The 20,575-nt window shown below is 38.5% G+C and overlaps 1 protein-coding gene across 2 annotated transcripts in view; it reads left to right on the top strand.

Annotated features, from left to right (window-relative positions):
- The window catches only part of KPNA3 (karyopherin subunit alpha 3), a 51,410-nt gene extending 35,632 nt beyond the window's left edge, over positions 1–15,778 (top strand). For both annotated transcript variants that reach the window (XM_064504868.1, XM_064504869.1), the window contains exons 8-17: positions 3,081–3,167; positions 3,562–3,731; positions 4,873–4,917; positions 7,648–7,779; positions 8,976–9,104; positions 9,413–9,517; positions 9,650–9,721; positions 9,820–9,982; positions 10,981–11,075; positions 13,374–15,778. In XM_064504868.1, the coding sequence (XP_064360938.1) occupies positions 3,081–3,167; positions 3,562–3,731; positions 4,873–4,917; positions 7,648–7,779; positions 8,976–9,104; positions 9,413–9,517; positions 9,650–9,721; positions 9,820–9,982; positions 10,981–11,075; positions 13,374–13,472 (1,097 nt within the window). In that variant the 3' untranslated portion in view covers positions 13,473–15,778. The remainder of the gene's footprint in view (positions 1–3,080; positions 3,168–3,561; positions 3,732–4,872; positions 4,918–7,647; positions 7,780–8,975; positions 9,105–9,412; positions 9,518–9,649; positions 9,722–9,819; positions 9,983–10,980; positions 11,076–13,373) is intronic.
- Positions 15,779–20,575: the final 4,797 nt, after the last annotated feature.

Genomic DNA, 20,575 nt, shown 5'->3' with positions numbered 1-20,575 from the left:
AAATAAGCATCACATAAAATGTTAGTCCTTTCTAATTCTTGGGTTAATTTTTGAAATCATATACTATTAGTCCTCCCGTGGCTAAAACAGTTGTTAGAGAATAATTCTTCCTACATGAAAGGTATAGTCATAAATCTTATACATAACTGTATGTATTTAACAGCTTTTTAACAGTGCCTGGTTGAATTCAGTATTAAGCAAGTTGCTGTTCTTGCCTTGGCCATATGATTAGTATCTGTTAAACACACCACATTTGTTGTGCTGTCTTTGCTTCTTATGTAAGCAACCGATGAGGCTTCCATTATGAGAAGAGCTAGGAAATACAACTCCAAAGTTAACCGAAGAGAAATTATGCAAATTAATGTTAGTTGTTTGCTGATTTAAATCAACCTGTTCTTTCTTTTCAGGATTATATATGTAGGTTTGACATATTAGCATACATCGTGTAACAGTCAGCTTTATGCTACATGCAGCAATTTTCCATTAAACAGGTTGCTATAGTTAAGCAGTTATGTAATGAACTGTCTTAGTTTATTCATATTCACTGTTTTTATATAGGAAAATGGTGACTTATTTGGCCTTTTTTTAGCTAGTGTATGAACCTGCCTTTCAAATCAAAATGCTGCTACATATGTTAAAATATCTTACTGATTGTAAGAGCTGGAATAGTTAATATACTGGCTCGCTAGAACAAAAATGCTTATCAAAACAAGCTTTGGATTTCTGTGCGCCTTTAAAAAAACCCTTGAATTTGTTTCAGAAAATCTTGAAGCAATTTGGACATCTCTGTCTTCTGATTGTATTTTCTGGTATCTAAATACCTTTGAAAATCTGTTCCCAGGATTTTTCATCCTTCCCAACTTGTTCATTGATTAAGAGTTAATTTTCTTCCTTTTTCAAGTCTCACAACGGTCTCATCTTTGACTGAATTGAAATGAAAAGACTATTTATACTATTTGCTTTGCAGAAAAACCATCTGGAAAATTATATTAAAGTATAAATTAAAATTAAAATAAATAAACAATGTCAGTTTTAAAATCTTTTGCTCTACATATATTGCTTTCAATTTGAAGCTTAGTGATTCAAAAGGTGCTTGTTTTTCCTTTATTAATAATTGAACACATCATCCTCTAAATATGAGCTTATAGAACATATCTTTGTATTTAAAAAGCTACTGTAAATAAGCTATTGTAAACTTTTAATTTTCATTCATTTTAAGTAGCCATATTTTAAAATAAATGCACATTAACTATCCAGAAATGTTTTTGATAGTATCACAGGCATGTCTTTGCCGAAACGTATGTTAGAAATGTACATGTACGGTGCAATCAAGTTAAAATCATTGCTCTTGTACACACAATTACTAGAAGCTATGGCTGGGATATGCCCCTCCCAAAATCTGTCTAGCTAAAAGGAAGATGATGTGATAAAATGCCTTTACAGAAGTAAAAAGTATTTCCTAAGTTTTGTTTCAGGAGAGAAACTGGGGAGAAGTTTTGTTTGGAAGTCTTGCTGCCTTGGTTGGGAGGAGGCGACTCAGGGAAAACAGCCTCTGAACTCTACTCTATTAAGATAAGAGATGTGCTGAGGAAACAAAGAGCTCGGGCCTTGCCGCTAGAGAAGAAGAGGCTGGTTCAGCCTGAACACAAAAGAAGAGGGCCTCCTGCAATCAAGGACAGATGGTAGTTGCAGGGCCTAGCAAAAGAGGTGAAGGGCTATGCTCGCAGAATAGCTCTTGGCAGGAGCCAGTCTGGAGCAGAAGTAATTAATCATTTGCGAGCAGTAGATCAGATAGCCTGCAAATCAAGCTTCTCGGACTCACCTCCTACTTGAGGGCTAACATGAAATAATTTCACTTCTGCTTTTGAAAACATACCAGGATTGTAATCCAATATAAACTACTCATTCATCCCTCCTCTCTGAAATATGTTGGATACATATATTGCTAACTTGTAATCTCAATAATCATTGAGAGGGGGAAGCTGGAATATTCCACTTGAGCTGATGGAAGCGGGATGATTGTTACCAGAGAATAAAGAAAGATTGTTCTTGAGCAGCAGTTTTTGCTAGCCCTCCTAACTTGCCAGCTGTATGCAATTGCTGAGTTACTCATCTGGGGTGGAGAAGGAATTTTAGGTTATCTTTAGTCTTTATCATAACTCCGTATTTTTCAGTAAAATATATCAGCAGGTTTTAGCTCATTATCACATGTTAAATTATCAACAGAATATTGATTTACAGTTGCTCACAAATTGTATTACAGTTTTTTTTTTTTTTTTTGAAGTCTGTAGGTGGGCATTTTAGTGTTTACAGTATCTACAGGAAAATATTCTTTCATTCACCAGTATATAAATTGGTCTATTTTTCTTTGCTCAAAAGACTATAGGATGAGTATGATAATGTATAGATTTTAAAAATTGCTATAGGAATTCCCCCCATCTTTCAAAGAATACGAGTTGTCTGAGAGGAAATATTCTCACGGGAAAAGTAGAGAGGTGCTTCCTCAGATCTCTTAAATGTTTAATTCAGTGGACACTGAAATCTTAATCTGATATGTTGCCTGTCTTATGTAAGAGCAAGTTAAAACATATCTTAGGACTGTATGGCAGATGGATATATATCATCACTGTGTACAGAAACTAACTATAACTACCTCTGGGGAGGGCAGTATTTTCTTAAAGTCAAGAATTGAAGCATATTTTAAGAAGTAGGCTGGTCATACTGCTAGGTATGTATTGCAATCATGGATAACTGGAAAATCTGAATTACCAGGATGTTAAGCCTAGCATCTTTATATTTGGTTTAGAATATACTGAGGCTTGTGCATGTTATGAAAAGAAGTATGGGGAAATGTTTAAATAAGGGGAGCATTGCTGTTTAATTGTTGGTAGTTTTCTCAAACCTAGATTTTCATCTCTAGTTTTTTATCGAAACGGTTAACTGAGATTCTTGTATGCTCTTCACAATAAAAACATGTATGAATTTAATTCATGGTAGAGAAAGTGTTTCATATTAATGGATGAAAATATTGTGCTAGTACCATGTTCCAGTAAAACAAACCCAGTGTTTGCATTCTATAGATGCAGTACCCCTCTTTTTGAGACTACTTCATTCACCGCATCAGAATGTTTGTGAGCAAGCTGTCTGGGCTCTCGGAAATATTATAGGTAACCGTTGTTGCTTTTTAAATTATTTGAATTCAGGGATCATTTCCTTTTAGAAATTGACTTTTGAACATTGGCATTGTCATATAAGACTATGTTTCCTCTAAATTCTGTGGCTTAATAGATTTTTTTATGTGGCCAGAATTATATAGGTACTGATATATTTTTTTAAAGCCTAGCATCACTTGATACACAAAATGTTAACAGGATAAATTTTATGTCTTCTAAAATATACATACATATCTGTACGTATGTATATTTAATTGAACATCAACTTTTAGTAGTAGACTACCGGTGAGGAAACATAGAATTTCAGTATCCCAACATGTCATTGCATACATTTCAAAATTTTCCATTTTTAATGTAATTTCTTTTACAACAATTTTCATTTCTGTAGGTGATGGTCCTCAGTGTAGAGATTATGTCATATCACTGGGAGTTGTCAAACCTCTTCTGTCCTTCATCAATCCCTCCATTCCCATCACCTTCCTTCGGAACGTCACATGGGTCATTGTAAATCTCTGCAGGAATAAGGACCCCCCACCGCCTATGGAGACAGTTCAGGAGGTAAATAAAGAATTACAATGGGACAGATAATTTTTATACTCTGGGCTAGAGGCCAAATGTTTTACGTTGTCATACTACGAATGTATGCATGTTTGTTGACAATGTCTTGTGTCACTTAGTCGTTGTTAAGTGAAATAATTTAGACTAGTTTAGTGTTTCTTACTGGAATTATAGTAAAGCTACCTATAACCTTTGAAAGTGATGAATAAGACTAAAGACTGATTAGACATATATTAAAACAGAAGCAATAAAAATTAATGCTATAGAAAGTGTTAACGTACTCAGCATATAATGCTTTTATCAAAAAGGCTGCTGTGAACATGATTCTGGATATGTAAGTATGCAAATATGATTATTTTTAGCAAGAGGAAACGTAAATGAACTTGTGAATGTAATGTAGTTTTAGCATTCAGAGTAGTTGCTAACGTGCAGTCACCGTCAAGTCCCTGTATGAGAATACAAGCATCTGAAAAACCTTTTAAACTAGTGAACAGGGCAAATATAGTTCAGAATAGGCACAGCTAATAAAAAAGTGATGCTGTTTGACTAGAACTATACTTGTACATAAAGCTCTTCATCTTCAGATAAATTCCAAAGTATGTATGTAGTCTTTGAAGCCATGTAAGGTATAATATTGTAAGAAAGTAAACTTTAATGAAATCTTTAAAACAAAGCAGAGAACAAGGAAAGTTTTATAACTGAGACTTTACCAAATAAAAAAAGTTCTGTTTTAAGCAGCTTTACCATGGCTCAGGTTTACATTTTCTGCATAAATGAATACAAAATTTAATTTTACTGCAATCCAAGAGAGTTTTATGTATTAATATTAGGCCCATATTTTTAGTATACTGTGTGGTAACTTTTAAACTTTCATAAATAGCAGGGAGATGTTTGCTTATTTTCCCTCAAAGTATAGGTTGCTTTCTGTGTGCCTTTGAAGTATAGTACTATTTTCTATTTTTACAAATTTTAAATGAAAGTATTTTTATACATAGCTTAGAGTGAATGACTAGTTGCTGGAAAGTGCATGAGTGTAATATGCTAATGCAGTCTCAAGCTAAACTTTGTGACTGCCCTACTTGGATGCAAGTTTGTACAGCAAATTTTATTCTACTGTAATGACTGATGGACTTTTTTTCAGATTTTGCCAGCATTGTGTGTTCTCATTTACCATACAGATATAAACGTAAGTAATTTCTAAAGTTTTAGATGTTTGGATTCTTTGTGTTTTTTCTAGACAGAAAATGCTTGAAGATCATATTTAAACAGCAAACTTTTTTGTGTGTGTTAATTTATAGTAAATGCACGTTTAAAATACTAAGACAAATATAATTGTCATTCAGAGGGTAAAAAAGAAAATGCAAATGCCTTTTCCGATTTTTTTTCCTGAAAGTCTTTTCATCCTTTGCATAGTAATCTACGTTTAAAAAAAAAAAAAGAAAGAAAATCTATATTGCAGAATTGAGCACTACAAATTTAGGAAGCATCAGCTTTTTCATCAGCTTCACTTTAATTCTGCCCCAGATTGTAATTATGCGTGGATGAAGTATAACTGTGGGGAAAAATGCATAATACTGTGTTTCACTCCAGTCATATATTGTAATCATTTGGGTAAATCTAACTCCTGTTACCTTTCGGGTGCCTGACTTCACCACCTGTTTAACTGGAGAAATCACATGTGAAAATATGTTTGAATGAACACCAGTAAACTATTATGTTTCATGGAACCTTTGACAACTTTTCTTCAGGATATTAATACTAAACCTTCAGTACTCCCCACATTCTTCAGCTATGAGTTTACATGAATTTGCTGAGTAAAATCCTAGTGGGATGGGCTTATATCCTGAAGCACAACGTTGGGGCTTTAGAAAGTAAAATATGAATAACTAAAGGATAATAAACTGCTTTTCTCATCCTTCTCCCATCAGGACTTTGTAATGCCTTGGCCTCTTGCTCCCTGTAGTGACCCTCAATTTAGAGAAGCAGAAATTGATCCCTTATGGTGGGTCTGGGCACAGGGAATAGGATTAGTGGAACTGTCTTTGGTTATTTCCAGAATGAGGTAGTGGTGCTTCTGCTGCTCTTTTAATGGTGTAGTGGGCTTGGCTCCGTAAAATATTTGCAAAACGGTTTACTTTGGGATTTTGCCAGGGTGTTCCAGAGCAATGCGAGTGGGAGACAGACAGCAAATGGTGGCTTTGCAGTTTATAATTTGGACAAACCTGAATGGAATTTCATGGAACAGACCAAAAATACTTCTGAACTATAGGCTTTTTTTCCTGCCAAATTGAAAGCTTTTTGCAAGCAATGATTGTGTGAGAGCTTCTTAAAGTAGATACGAGATTATGTGATGCCAGGTTTCAACTAATCTCAATTAGGGTGCCCGTTTTGATCCTGAGAGTCAGGTGCTAGTTTGGAGGTACCAGTGTGGTCCCAGCCTCTCTGTACTGGAGCAACAAACCTATCTTTGGAGATGAGTCAGTGATGCAGGTAGGTCAGCCAACAGTCCTGTGAGCGCTTTTGGCAGCTGCTGCTCTCATCACCAACAGGTCTATGGGGCAGCAAATTGGTGAGGCACCATCTCCCACTGCTTCTGCTGCGGTACTGGCTCCACTGCAGCATGTTCTGCTGTCCCTGTGGCATTAGTGGGTGCAGGGCAGCAGCAGGCTGGGTCAGGAGAGCATTAGGTCTGTGCTACCTGGTGCCTGGAGCTGGGTGGAAGCAGCCTATGGATCAGCACTTTAAAGATTCCTGCATTTCAAGTACTATGTTACTATCTTAATAGCTTGGAATTTTAGATGGGTTTATATGATTGTTTTGAAAATAGGATGCAGGTGCCTTATGTGAAGAGCAGATGAGGTTTGCATTAGTTAAGTTGTCCAAGAGGGCAAGTTGTCATGTTCCAGAACAAATTCCAGAGAGCACCTGCTTTCCTTTAGTTAACATCAAATATTTGCAAAGAAATATATAGATGTACGTACCTCTGTGGATGATGTCCTCAGTGGGGTCCAGTTTTCTCTTCCTGCGGTTTCTAACATCATCTCAAAGTGATGGGATGTCGCTCTTTCTGCTGGCTTTGTTTCTGCTTCAGATACTATCTCTAAAATGGCTGTAACTTTTGTAACTTCTCTTCTTTTTTTTGAGGGCTCTCAAATCATCCTTATCAAGTCATCAGCGACTCGATAAGTCACCACTCTCTTTAAGATTCTGATAGCGCCGTAGGTGATAGGCACTTCTTTGGCTGTGTGTTTTCTCTTTGCCTGGACAGTTGCCTCCTTACAGTAGTAGTTGGTCCTTTGGTTGGTGTAAGAAAGCCTTTCCTGTGGATTTTGATCACAATATGAGGGCAAAAAAGGCACACATGCAGAGCAGAGTTTGCAGTTTGACTTCAAATCACCAGTATCGATCAGAAATGATTAAGTGTCGATAGATGGATTCAGAGAACTGCCAGACAACTTACGCATTTTATGATCAAAAGATAGCACATTTAGCAGAAGCTGTAGCAGTGCTAGTGGCTGGGTGTTCATAGTCTTGAGAAAGTCGCTAGCAGAGTTGTTTACCCAAGTTTGTTGTCTGTCTTTGAAATACAAATCAAGCTCAACCATTTACCTTTGTGAGGTTACATGCTGTAACTGTGCATGAACATGTAGTATTTAATTAAATAATGTTTTTGAGAGGACATAAATACACATACAAGTTATTAAGATGGAGCAAATGGCTCCCTGTTTTCATAGTTGTACATAAGAATCTAACATCTTACTAATTTACTATCCCTGTAATAGTTGAGTTTTTCCTGTAACTAAATTGCATGCTCTTCTCAGTCCCCTGAACATGTGGAATATTGATTACTAAATTAAGACTCCGCTGTATAGATTTTATTGTTCATTGTGTAAATTGTGTTTTTTCCAACTTGTAGATTCTTGTGGACACTGTTTGGGCTTTGTCCTACTTAACAGATGGTGGTAACGAGCAGATACAAATGGTGATTGATTCAGGAGTTGTACCTTTTCTAGTTCCCCTTCTGAGCCATCAGGAGGTTAAAGTTCAAGTAAGTCTGGTTCTGTTTCCATTGAATAGTCTTTTGTAAGCTATTTGCTAAACAGTGTGTCCTAAAATATTTATTAGTGGGGAACTTAGATGAGCGTTTATAGCTCTATTTGTTGTAGGTAAAAGTGAACAGAAATGTTATCCACACTAAAGTAAAAAGATTGCTTAAAACTATATTAAAACTGTTTTGTTTGAGACTAGTTTGATTTTAATGAAGTGATAAGTTAAACATTAACCTCCATTGTGCAATTGTCAGGAGTACAAAAGGAGTGTGCTCCTAGAATATTTAATGAAAATATGAACAGGTTTTACATTTTTCAGAATTTAAAAGTATACATAATCTTTTCTGTAACTGCATATATAGTTGCTGCATATTCTGTCTAAATAGTGATGGAAGTCAATTATTATTTTAAGACCTTTTGAACATTCACAAACATGGAGTCTTTTTAGTAAAGTAAATTTCTATTCAAAAGGTAGGTTAACTGATCTTCTTTACCTAATTTCAACAGCAAAAGGAAACTAAAAGTTATGTAGTGTGTGCTTGGTTTTTAAAAAACAGCTGTTGGAACTGGGGGCTTTTTATGCATGTGTGTATCTGTCATGTTTGCTTAGTTTGTACTTCAGATGCGATTTGGCTGCCCTGAAATCTGTCAGACCTGTACGCTTGATGAAAAGGAGTCTCTCTAGTATTCTGTCGGTTGTAAAGCATTTAATAGCTAATACATAAAGATAAAAAAGTTCACTTCTGAAAGTCATTTGAGAGTCAACAGGAAGAAAAGTAGTCATGCTTTTTTAAAGTCTGTAATAGAGATTTGAATGGAGAAGTAAACAACCTTGGAAGTTGTAGTCAAGGCCTAGAAACATTAGATGTATCTCAGATCAGACGCATGACGAATTAATTCCTCTAATGTATCTTTTCTTTTAACATCTTTTTATTTTCTAATCTTGGCACTTCTTTGAGTTGAACTGCAGTGCTCCTGTTCAGTAAAATACTGTACTGTGTGTTTCTGTTTTCATGAAACAGTGCCTGTTTTTTTGAATACAGCTTGAAAGATGAAGTGCTAAATTGTATTTTGCAAAGTGCTTTTTTTTTTTTAAGAAGGGGCACATTTTAAAATGATCTTTGTTTTAACCTAAGTAACATTGATGTCTTTAACATGCTTTTTTCCCCCTACCCTCCCCACTTTGAATATTCAGACAGCAGCACTGAGAGCAGTAGGCAACATAGTAACTGGTACTGATGAACAAACACAAGTTGTTCTCAATTGTGATGTTTTGTCTCATTTCCCAAATCTACTGACGCATCCAAAAGAGAAGATAAACAAGGTATGTTATGGTTTGTTTCTTCCTAACTTAATCTTTTGGTTAAAAAATGAAACAGTAGACTATAGCATGCTACAGAAGAATTTCTTATAGCTATTATTGCTGGGATATGAGCAATTCTGTGTGAAAACTCAACCTTTCTGGCTGGTGCTTACTCAGGTCTAAAGCCAAAGGGCTTTATTTAGTGATTGGTCATGGTGTAATTTGGGTGTTTGAGGTGTTTTTGTTTGGTTTGTTTTTTTTTTTTTAATCTGTTGACAAGTTATAAAGTTTTTTAAAGTGTTCCGCTTTTTTATTTTGACCAATTGTAGGAAGCAGTTTGGTTCCTTTCCAATATCACAGCAGGAAACCAGCAACAAGTTCAGGCTGTAATAGATGCTGGGCTAATCCCTATGATCATACACCAGCTGGCTAAGGTCAGTCAAACGATCAGCTATGCAAGTTGTCATCCTCTTTTTATAAATCTGACATGAGGAGCCTGTGATTTTTAATAAGCTTTACAGATGTTTCTATGCTGATTTTAATGAGCTATTAATTTGATTCTTCAGGGGGACTTTGGAACACAAAAGGAAGCTGCTTGGGCAATTAGCAATTTGACAATAAGTGGGAGAAAAGATCAGGTATGTGTAGTTGGATTTCAGATTGTCACTAAAACATTATACATGCAGCCATTTGTGAGAATCAGAATGCTGAAAGCACATTTTTTTACATTATTTAGGTTGAATACCTTGTACAGCAAAATGTAATCCCACCATTCTGCAATCTGCTCTCAGTAAAGGATTCTCAAGTGGTACAGGTGGTGCTGGATGGTCTGAAAAACATCCTCATAATGGCTGGTGATGAGGCTAGCACAATAGCTGAAATTATAGAAGAGTGTGGAGGTAAGTGCTTATTAGGCTTTTTAAAAAATTAAATTTCCTGCATATCAGTCTGTCTTGCCCTTATTCACTGCTGTTGATGTTTACTGCAGCATTTTTTGACCATGGGCTATTTAAATCAGCAAGTTGAGACTATTATAGTGAGACAAATGGCACCCTTTATTTCTTTTTAGTTTATTTTACTTTCAGGAACTGCCATGTTGGAGGCAATCAGTGTAGTAGCCTTCTGTACAAAATTTTTTAGGTGCAGTTGTATTAAATAACTTTTAAATGAGAATTGCATTTCTTTTCATTTGATGATTGCTTATACTTGGTTCTGCAGTATAACACGTAATTCTTGCTTCAGTTCATTGCCTCAGAAGCAGATGTTAGGATTATAATTTTACTACAGACCAAAGCAGGCTGAGGAGTCCGACTTGATTATTGCAATTCTAGTTTTAACACATGCATATTAATGTATTGTGATAAGGTAGAAGTAAATGGATGTTTAAGAGCTTGCCATTTTGGAAGTTTTTCTCTTGTATATATCATATTCAGTTTTAAAATGAGTCTAGGGTTTTAAACTGCTCTTGGTGGGAAACTTTCTGACCTTGTTTGTTATTTAGTACTTACATACAACATATAAGTGAAGCCAGTTCCTTTTAGTGGTATACAGAAAGCACAGTGACTGAAACAAAAGCTATATACTATACAGCAGAAGAAAAAAAAAAACTTGAGTACAGAGGGTTTCATCTAACTTGTATGAAAGAGAAAAGGTTGCAGTACCCCATGTTCATAGAACTGGATATACTATAGCACGCAAAGGTTCATAAAGTACATTTTTCCCTTAGAGACAAAAATAGCTATTTTGTAGATAATATTTGAAAATTGGGCTACATCTTTTCTAGTATGCTTCAATACTAATGTTTTGTTATTTTTCTCAAAGCTTAATTTTTTCAAGGTAGTCAGTAACTCACTTCAGTGTAAACATATTAAACTCTTCTCCATTGTCTTTTATCCAGGGTTAGAGAAAATCGAAGCCTTGCAACAGCATGAGAATGAAGACATTTATAAACTAGCATTTGAAATCATAGATCAGTATTTCTCTGGTGATGATGTAAGTATGCTAAAGACTCGAGTTTATATGTGCTGTGCTGTGCTGCGCTGCACTGTGCTGTTACTGTTTCCTTAGCAAGTACATTGTCATTCCTTAACTCAGTTCCAACTGTCATGAACATAGGTCGTCTGTAAAGTAATTTTTCCTCATCCTTTCTCAGTACACTTTCCCTTAGTTAAAAGTATAAATTGGTAGATGTTGATCTAACATATGACACGTTGGCATGTACATTGACATGTAATTCCTTGTAATTAGAATCTAACAGTCCTCTGTCTCTCCTTTTTACCTTCTCATAAATCAGTCTCCATTCTTAGGAGTCGGGGAGTGAATCCTTACTTTCAGATAGATGTCTTTATTTCAGCTCTGTAATTAGTCTGTATTCTCTATTGGAAAGAGTCATTCAAGGACAGAACAGAAAACTTTCTGCAGGTGTTTGATCTGGACCATCTGGTATTCTGTTGTGTCCTGGTTAGGTATTTTAACCCTTGGCGTCCTAGCTGTTCCTGCTACGGGCTGCCTCAGAAGCACTTCACCAAGTCATTTGAAGAGGAGTAACAACTGTCTTTAGTTCTTCTGGCTAAGAAATCTATTAAACTGAATGATCCAGATATTAGCTGTAACTTTAGGACTTACTTTTCAACTCATGGGCCCATTGTGTGGCTGCAAAGTTGATCACCAGAAGTTTATGATATATTCCTTATGCTTGTAGTGATTCTGTGGGCACTGTTTAATAATATTCCTAATGGCTCTGAGACTTCTGTGGTTAACTTAAAAGCACAGTCTAGTTGGTGCTGCTAGAAACCTCTTGTGGTTTGTGCTCCCTTTTGTGCATTTAAATTAAATTAGTTTATGTAAACGTAACCTACGACTAATTTGCTGGATTTACCTCCTTTACTTAGATTACTGAGACTTGACTTCAGATTATTGCTTATACTGTCACCCATGTTTTCTGGGGTTTCTGAGACTTACTAAAATTTTTAGAAAATCCATGCTGGGGAGATGGTAATTAAAACATAAAAACAAGCATAGAATTTTTTTTAGGAAGTAACTGTAAGTGACAAAATGAAGCCTAGTCACTCTGAGGACCAGTGCAAGAAATTTACCAAATTACCAAATTATTGCAAATTACCCTAAGGAGACAAGAGACTGATTATATTAGCCTGCTTGGTGGCATTAAGATTGACTCCTCTGGGGTATTTCTGTCTTCTGTCACTTCAGGAGCTTCTGTGTTCTCGAAAGATGTTGCAGGCAACTACTCCTCCCCTTATTGTTAATCCCATCTGTTCCTTTGCTGAGCCTTGTAAAAGGGACAGGCAGTTGGCATCTACTTTAGAACCAGCATTAATAGCTTCCTGGCTTTGATTTATTGTGTTAAAGGCACGTGAACTTTGCTAAAATTGCTTCGTACTACCCCTACAGAAGACAGAAGCGCTAATTTATCAACATGCAAATATTTGCCAAGCCTTCTAAATCTAGATTCAATCTTCATGTGGGGATGACGTGCTCGTCTTCTTCCTGTAGATCGTTGCTGTCCCTGAGGCTCTTAATCCCTCCCTCCAATTTAGATATTTAGGGAAATGTAAGGACCTCTGGTGATTCAGTTCTGAAGTCCACAGTACTCCAGTGCTGGACCTCAGAAACCTGTAAACCGCCTCCCTCCCTGGCCAAAGGGCTCTTACCTGCTTCAGAATGAGCCATAGTTTGAGAGAAGGCCTGCGGTTCCTGCAGTCTGGGTTGCAGAGCTGTTGCATTCAGAGAATAGTTTCAGCTGATGATTTGGAGGAGGATGGATGAAGGTTAAAGTTGTGCATATTGAAGCTGCTGACCATATTACTTTTCGTTTCTAGAGACAGTTATGTCAGTAATACCTAACTTATAATGGCTCTGAGGAGATTGGGAATTCCATCTTCTATACTGCCAATAAAAGTTATTTTCATGTTGCAATAGACTGGAGAAAGTACAAACCTAATTTTGGATTTCACAGCCAGTGATTAGCCAACTCAAGCTGAAAACTGACGTTTAGAATTAAATCACACAACCAAAATAGCCACTGCTTTGACCAGGCAGCAACCCAGTCCTTTGCCATTTCAGTTTTCTTTTTCCCTAATGTTATCAGAATAAATTGATGGGTTTTTTTCTTTTTAAACATAACTGAAAAAATGAATTGGAGAAGCTAATCTAATTTTATTACAATAATATATTTTTTAAATAGATAAACATTTGCAAATCTCTTCTACATGTACTGAATTGTGCAAAGAATTGGCTTCTCATGAATTTTATTGTTCTTGTATTTTATAGATCGACGAAGATCCCAGTCTCATTCCTGAAGCCACTCAAGGAGGTACTTACAATTTTGACCCAACAGCCAACCTTCAAACAAAAGAATTTAATTTTTAAGTTCAATAAAATGCAGCTTCTCTGTCCCACACCAATATGAAGCACCACCAGATGGCTACCAAGTGAAGAAACAAAAGGCTCCAAGACACACATGCCTCTTCGTTTTGATGCTTCTAAAGCAAGCCATGTATCGGTCACTTTGCAGTTGCCAAACGTCACTATCACATGGACTGTAAATGCATATGCATGATCTCTTAAACTGTTTTAGAATTCTTTTTAACAGTCCCAACTACCTTTTTTTGCCTTTTTCCTGGTGCCACATGCTGACAACCGCAATCTGCAGTTTTGTTAAGAATATTCCATAGTGGTGGCACATTGGCTTTCCACGGAAAAGTAGCTTCTTTGGAAAATGGTGCGCTGTGGATCAAGACACTTTGGTATGATGCGTACATTTTGGAAGACTTTACAGGGGCCCGGTTTGCTCTGGGCCTCCATCATCGTCCTCCACAAACATATTTTCATATACTTTATGTGGAAGAATAGATTAAAAAATGCAAGCCAAATGAATTTCATTGGTGAAACTGAAATAAAAGTAACTTAAAAAAAAAAAAAACACTTGGCAATTGATTAAACACTTAAGTTTAAAACAAACAAACAAACAAAACTACTTCATCTATCAGTAATTGATGTGTGTTCATTAACTGCCTCAGAAACCAGGGTTGGAGAATGAACTGTAGATTTGGACTGGTAAAGCTTTTGCCATTATACCTAATTTTTGAGAACAGCGAGCCCTATTTGACCACTCACTTCAGCCTGTGTGTTCCTGCTGTTTTGAAGTAATCAAATGCTGTGCATGGTATTTTACCTGAGCTACAACCTGTTATGGACTTGAACTTCTGTTTAAGCTGAAAGCAAGAGTCCCAGACTGTAGAAAAAAAAATCTGTCCAAAAATGTATTAGTTAAAAAGAATCTTGCTTTCAACTTTCAGTAGTCAATATATTTTGTTTTAAATTGATAATTGGATATGGTTGATTTATATTGGGTTTAAACTGTGGAGCTTTCATGTTTACTGTAATTTAGTCTTAAACTATTTTTTACTTAGTAACCAGTGCTTATGATGATGTGGTTGGCAACAAACCAGCAACTACTTAGAAGCGTCATAAAAGCTTCATTCTTGGAGTATTGGAAGAGTAATTCAGAAATTAGTCTCAAATCTTATTCACGTGATTAAAAAGATACAAACTGGTTGATGTGTGAGGCTGTATGGAAGCTGCAGTTATTCAGCATAAACCTGATGTGCAGCGCACATTAAATAACTTTACGTAAGGTATGTGAGGTCATTGCTTTTGGAAAATCGTCTGACCCAGTCATTTTCAAAGGGATTTTGATATTGCTGGGGTGAAGATGGATAATTTTGAAATTCTGTAAGCTATCACACAAACTGGTTTTGTTGCTGTTGTTTACTGGGTGTAACTTCCCAATGCATTGATGTGAAGGGATAGAAAAATCTAAACTAATTTAGTTATTGGATGTGGGTTGTATTTACTGTGATGAAGATAAGGACAGATGCCATCAGAGCTTTGTGGATCAGCTGTTTTTCCACTGATGAACAACGCATAGCAGGTGTGCATTCATTAAATATATATCTGCCAAGGTGGAGCCACTTTAAAGAGTGAGTTGTCTTGTATCTTAACTGGATACAAGCGTATGTTTAAACTGCAAGATTTTTACTTGCTAGATAATCTGTTTTAATATAGTGGTTTGGCCTCTGATTATTTATAGGTTTTATAAATTTTAGAATCAATTTCTCTTTAAGGTGGCTCAGATTTTTCAACTCTTGTGCACATAAAATTGAGTTGAAGTTCATTGTGCCTTTTTTCTTTTCCCAGAAGTTGAGTTGAAGCTTCATATGGTAACTGCATCCTATTCACACACTATAGTCTAAAATCTTGAAACTGTGTGGTGTTCGCTAAACAACTAAACAATAAAAAGTCAAAGTTAGGTAAGGTCACAAAGTTTTTGTGAAATTAGAGTTCCAGCAGATGTTATTGTGAACAAATATTTCCCCTTCTAACTCAATTTTGTTTCCCTATATGCCATATAGACTGACGGTTACCCTGTTCAGCCTGCGCTCACTATTATCCTAGAGATTACATACAAATTGATATTAAAATTACAGTTTTCCACTACTGTGAAGATTTGATCTTTTTCTTGCACTCAATGCATTACATTAAAAGTGGACATGGGAGAACTGTGTAAGGCAAGACAAAGCATTTGCTCAGTTCTTTCTGTTGTGACCTTATCAGCTTTTGATTGGGATTGCACCATTTCATAGTTAATAAAGGAAACAAAGTATATTGCTGCACTTTTACGTTTTCAGAACAGTGTTTAAAATTGCATTGTTTTTATTATTTTTTTAAACTATCAGTTAAAATAGACTAAAACGTTCTTTCAAAGAGGCATCTAAATGTGTTCCTAATTTTGTATATGGGCTTAGGTTTTGTAACCAATAAAAAGCTGCTATCAAATACTATAAAAAATTCAAGAACTTAATTTGAGAATTACAAAGCTGCTTAGTCTTCACAAAGGGACGCAGGGGTTCTTGTCTCTGACAAGGTTTTAGTTAGCAGAGCTGCACGTCAGACTTTGAAATACGTTACAGCAATGAGTAAAACCCGCTGACGCAGTGACCTCTGAAGCTTTGGACACTGTTCTAGTATCGAGTTTTGTCTTTGCTAAGGAAACATTTCCCACACTGTACGGGAGGCCCTGGTCAGCGGTCTGCAGCTGATCCACACAACCGTACTGAACAGCAGTTGCAGTTGAAGGTTTGAAGGTGCACCGTAGCGCCGAGGAGCCTTCGCAGGCGGTCGGCCCTGCAGCGGCGGGTTCGCCCTCCGTGGCCCTGGGGAGGGAGTCATGGTGGCCGCCCCCGGAGAAGGCCCTCAGTCCCCGGAGACACGGAGATGACGGAGAGCAGCCTCCAGTGCCTGATACTAGTCTTTGTGAATGCTCTGCTGCGGGAATATAAAAGGCAAAGATTATCTTCAAAATAACCCAACTCCCATCTCCAAGCTACTGAATCTCTTTGGTTCCTTTAGCTTTCAGTTGACAAAATGAAACTCTAAAAGCAGGCAGTTTTTGAGTCTGTTATGGTGCAGCAGGTTCTACCTGGATGACTTGCAAGACCCTACATTGGAATAAAGTAAGCAGTACTTTAAAAAGCATTTTAGGGGGGAAATAAAGCAGCTAGAGAATATCTGCATATTCCCTGTGCTTGCTTAAAATACAAACACTTTCGTTTCGTTTGCTCGATCTGCTAAACAAGGGAACAAGTAAGGGAATCCAGTGACAGGCATATTTTTAAAACTGTTTAAAATCTCAGTGGACTGTGTGATAGTTCGGGCCTCAAATTTGACCCATTTTGTTATTCTAAGCTGATACATAGTGTCCTCTGGATTTGGAGTCTGTTTCAAGCTAGTCTTTTCTGCTGAAACAGCCTGGGGGTGCATTGCATTCCTCCTGTCAGCTGCGTAAAAACGCTCCCCGTTGTGGCATAATCGCGCTTCTATTCACACACATGTAGGACAAAAAATTAGGCCGAGCCCTTAGGAACCGCTTTTCATGAAGAAAAGGAAAAAGCAATAGGAAATTGTAGGCTCTGCCAGGCAAAGCCCGCAAGATTTTGCCGCAGCAGTTTGCCATTACAGCCACCATCCGCCCAGGCTGCCCCTGCACAAGTTACCTCCCTGCGCCGCCGCCGTGCTGGCAGGCTGAGCCGAGACCTGCACACCGTGCCGCCCTGGTCCGCTTCACGGCCTGGGACTATGCTGTAGGGTGCTGATAAAAAAGGCCTCATGTTCAGGTGCTACGTTACGAGCTAGAGCAGCTGAGGCCCTCGCTTTTGCTACCGGTATAGGTTGCCCTGTCGGCAGCTGGGTAGCAGACAGGTCTCGCTGCGCTTCGGAGTAAGGCCTGGAGGTTTCCAGCTGCTGTTGCAGCAGTGCGAGCAGCTTCCTTTCCAAATGGGCTTACGATAAATCTTTCTTGAGCAGAATTCAGATTTGTAGAGAAAGGTAGGGATTTTTCCAACCGTCATTTCAAAGAAGTATGCTAGGGACATCACGGTATCGTATGTCATGCCTAAGACGTGCTAAAAACGAGGCTACTGTTTTAAAGCGAAGGTTAAAGGAAAGATAAGTACTTGCTGCTCTCTGCCTTCCTCCCCTACTTGTAAAACAGGGTTAATGCCACTGCTTAATCTCGGAGGAAAAACGCCAAGTTTGGTGAAGCATGCAGAGACCCTGGCCGAGGGCACTCGCCCAGATGCAGTGCAGGAACCACAGGACGGAGGTAGTTTGGGGGTTGCACAATGTCCATTAAGCAGGGCCCAAGGCCATGCGGAGATGCGGAAGGCAAATTAACTCTCCTGTTTGCTAAGCAGCGTTCCTGGGGAACGCGAGTGGGTAAGCTGCGGTTTGTTGTCTGGGTTTTTCTAATGTGCTGAAAAGGAGCTCGGTTGTGTCCTTATCTTAATTATTTGCAAGCTGATCTTTAGTGGCTTTATATTTATATGTATATATACAAATATATATATATGTATTTAATTCTAGCTCACAGAGCCAGATGAACCCCTATATTAATTATCTGTAGGATTTAGCACCCCTACATTTACTGTATATAGTATAAAATTAATAGTAGGCTGTTCTCCTGTAAATGAAAAGGTCAGTGCGTTAAGAAGAGTGAGGGTGAGATGACATGTTTGGCCAGTGGCTGCAGCAAGTTCAGTTCTAGGTTTGCACAAGCCTGTGCTGGGGGAAGTGACACGTCCTGCCCTGGGAGGAGACCCGGGGCTACCCACTTCGCAGCTCCAGCTCCCCTCTATCTCATGCTTACACACTGCAGTAGGGCTCCTGGAAACATAGATACTGCCTAGGTTTTAATGATATTGAAAACACGGTATAAGGTCTCCGTGTTCTTGTTGCCAGGGCTGACCCTAGCTCCCAGGAGAAACGGCCGCAGGGAGGCCTAGCCCAGGCCCCACAGCTGCGAAATTGGTGTGTGAGAATCGCTCCGCGGAAGCAGTTTGTGTTTGGTCAGGTTTTTTATTGCGTTAAGCATGGCTGTATATAGGACTTCTCCAGCAGGCGATATGTGTAGAAGGAATCATTGGAAGAGCTGTCTAATTCTCAATTTATAACTTGGTTGAAAAGCAGCAGTTTTATGTCTCTGCACCATTGCCTTTCCTGGTTTAGAACAAGTATTAAAAAAATAATAACGCCAGTAGAACGGCTAACTTTTCTCCATGTATTTGGATGCAAACAAAAATGCTGCTCGAGCACGTGCTGACACGTGTCTTGCACGGACCGATTTCAGTCTGCAGCACTGGCGTAGCTCACGACCGCTTCTCTCTGTAACCTCAACGTTTCACGGCCTTAAGCTGAAACATTTAACCCTCTGCTGGGAAGGGAGCACTGCCCAAAGGAAAGTTGCCAACCCTGAACGTCTGGGGGGCGCAAAGCTTTGCAAGGGTCTTCACATCTGGGAAGGAGTTTTTAGGAGAACTCAAAAGATCTGTGCTTGTCATATAAAAGCTGCTGGAGGGGAATGAAATCGCTGCTTGTAATTTCCCCGTTTTTATCTGTATTCGGTATTTTACTCAACATCTCAGCTCCTGGAGTACTCCAGGAGTATTAACAAACCCAGGCAAACACAGATTAACTTTTATTTAAAAGAAGAAGAACTTGGGGGCCTTAAAGATGGGAGAGAAAAACTTGAAGCTGTGAATCCTATGGGCGTAGAAGCCAAGTTTATTAACTCCTGTGGTTCTCGTGGATGTGACCTCAGACCTGGTTTTTATGCTTGCAGCTGCAGGGCTACTACTAAATGTTTTTAGAGCCCTTGAGCTGATCAGTCTGATCCTGCAGTTTGTTCCCATTACCTCAAACCCAGCCACCTATTCGGAGATAAATGCTCTGTGCGTTGATGTATTGACACTGAGAATTCGGCAGCTCTTCTGTTTTCTTCTCTCTTCCCATTTAGAAATTGTCAGAAGAAGAGGTTGCTAGACTGGGACAACGTTGCTTCCAAGCTGAGGCTGTGCAAGAAGCAAAAGTGGTAGCAGAGAGGCAAAAATACCTCACTGAAGGGGTCTTACTGGCTGATGCAGGCTTGGTGTCAAAGGGCTTGCCTGCAGAGCAAGGTTATTCATACTTGATAAACTCCCTGTGTGCATAACTCGCTCCTGACCAACATGGAATTAATCATGTAAAATTGAGCAGTATTGCAGATCAGGCGGGTGGGTGCTCTTTTTCTCTGGGACCTGAACAGCTAAATTGGGGGTGGGGGGGCTATTTATTTATTTTAAAAGGCTTTGAGTGGTTTGCAAGGGGCAAGTCTGCACCTTGGACAAGCTCACTGGTAACTTACAAGAGGTTTAAAAAAAAAAACATTTTGTGGCATTTCACGTGGATGTAGCACTATGTTGGCAGCTTAAGTTACCATTGCTGGGCTTAGTCTGATGATAAAAGCCTGGTGGGAGTTAAGCTCAGTTTATGCAGCAGTGCTACAGCCAGAGCTGTTCTGCCTCCCATGTATTTCACTCTGTGCGTTCCAGGTGTACGTTCAGATTTCACCTCAGATTGAAAAATGACTAGAAGAAGTTGCTAAATAATCAGCTACTTGCTATTGCACTGGAGCTCCGGTCTGACAAATTCTCCCCTTCTCTCCCTGCTACCCGGCTCCTCTTTTTGTGCCAAAACTCTCAGTGGAAAAGGAATAAACTATTGCACATTTATGAGTGACCATTTAGCAGCGGGTGCACTGCACGTGGAAACCTTACTCCCCCTTCCCATCATCCGCCCCGCGCGAGTTCCCAGGGCGCTGGAACAGGGCTTGTAGCAGCTCCCTCCTGGCACGTCCCTAAGATTGCTCAGTCCACATGAGGCAAAAACTGAAGCAGAGCTCCTGATTTGCATGTGCCTGAACCAGAAAAGATTTTAATTTCTGCTTTTGTTGCAGTAGGCAATGGCTCCTTTTAATCTTTGGCTTCGGCAAAATCTCCATCTTGTCTGTGTATAGGGCAGGAAAGAAGAAATCCTAATTATCCTATCCACAGAAGAAAAAGCTGAAGGCAGGCGAGAGGTCTGCGCGGTCCCACCGA

The sequence above is a fragment of the Dromaius novaehollandiae genome, chromosome 1 (assembly GCF_036370855.1).
Source record: "Dromaius novaehollandiae isolate bDroNov1 chromosome 1, bDroNov1.hap1, whole genome shotgun sequence".
NCBI lineage: Eukaryota > Metazoa > Chordata > Aves > Casuariiformes > Dromaiidae > Dromaius > Dromaius novaehollandiae.
Note: the sequence above shows the minus strand (reverse complement) of the source record. Positions and strands in the feature narration are given on the sequence as shown.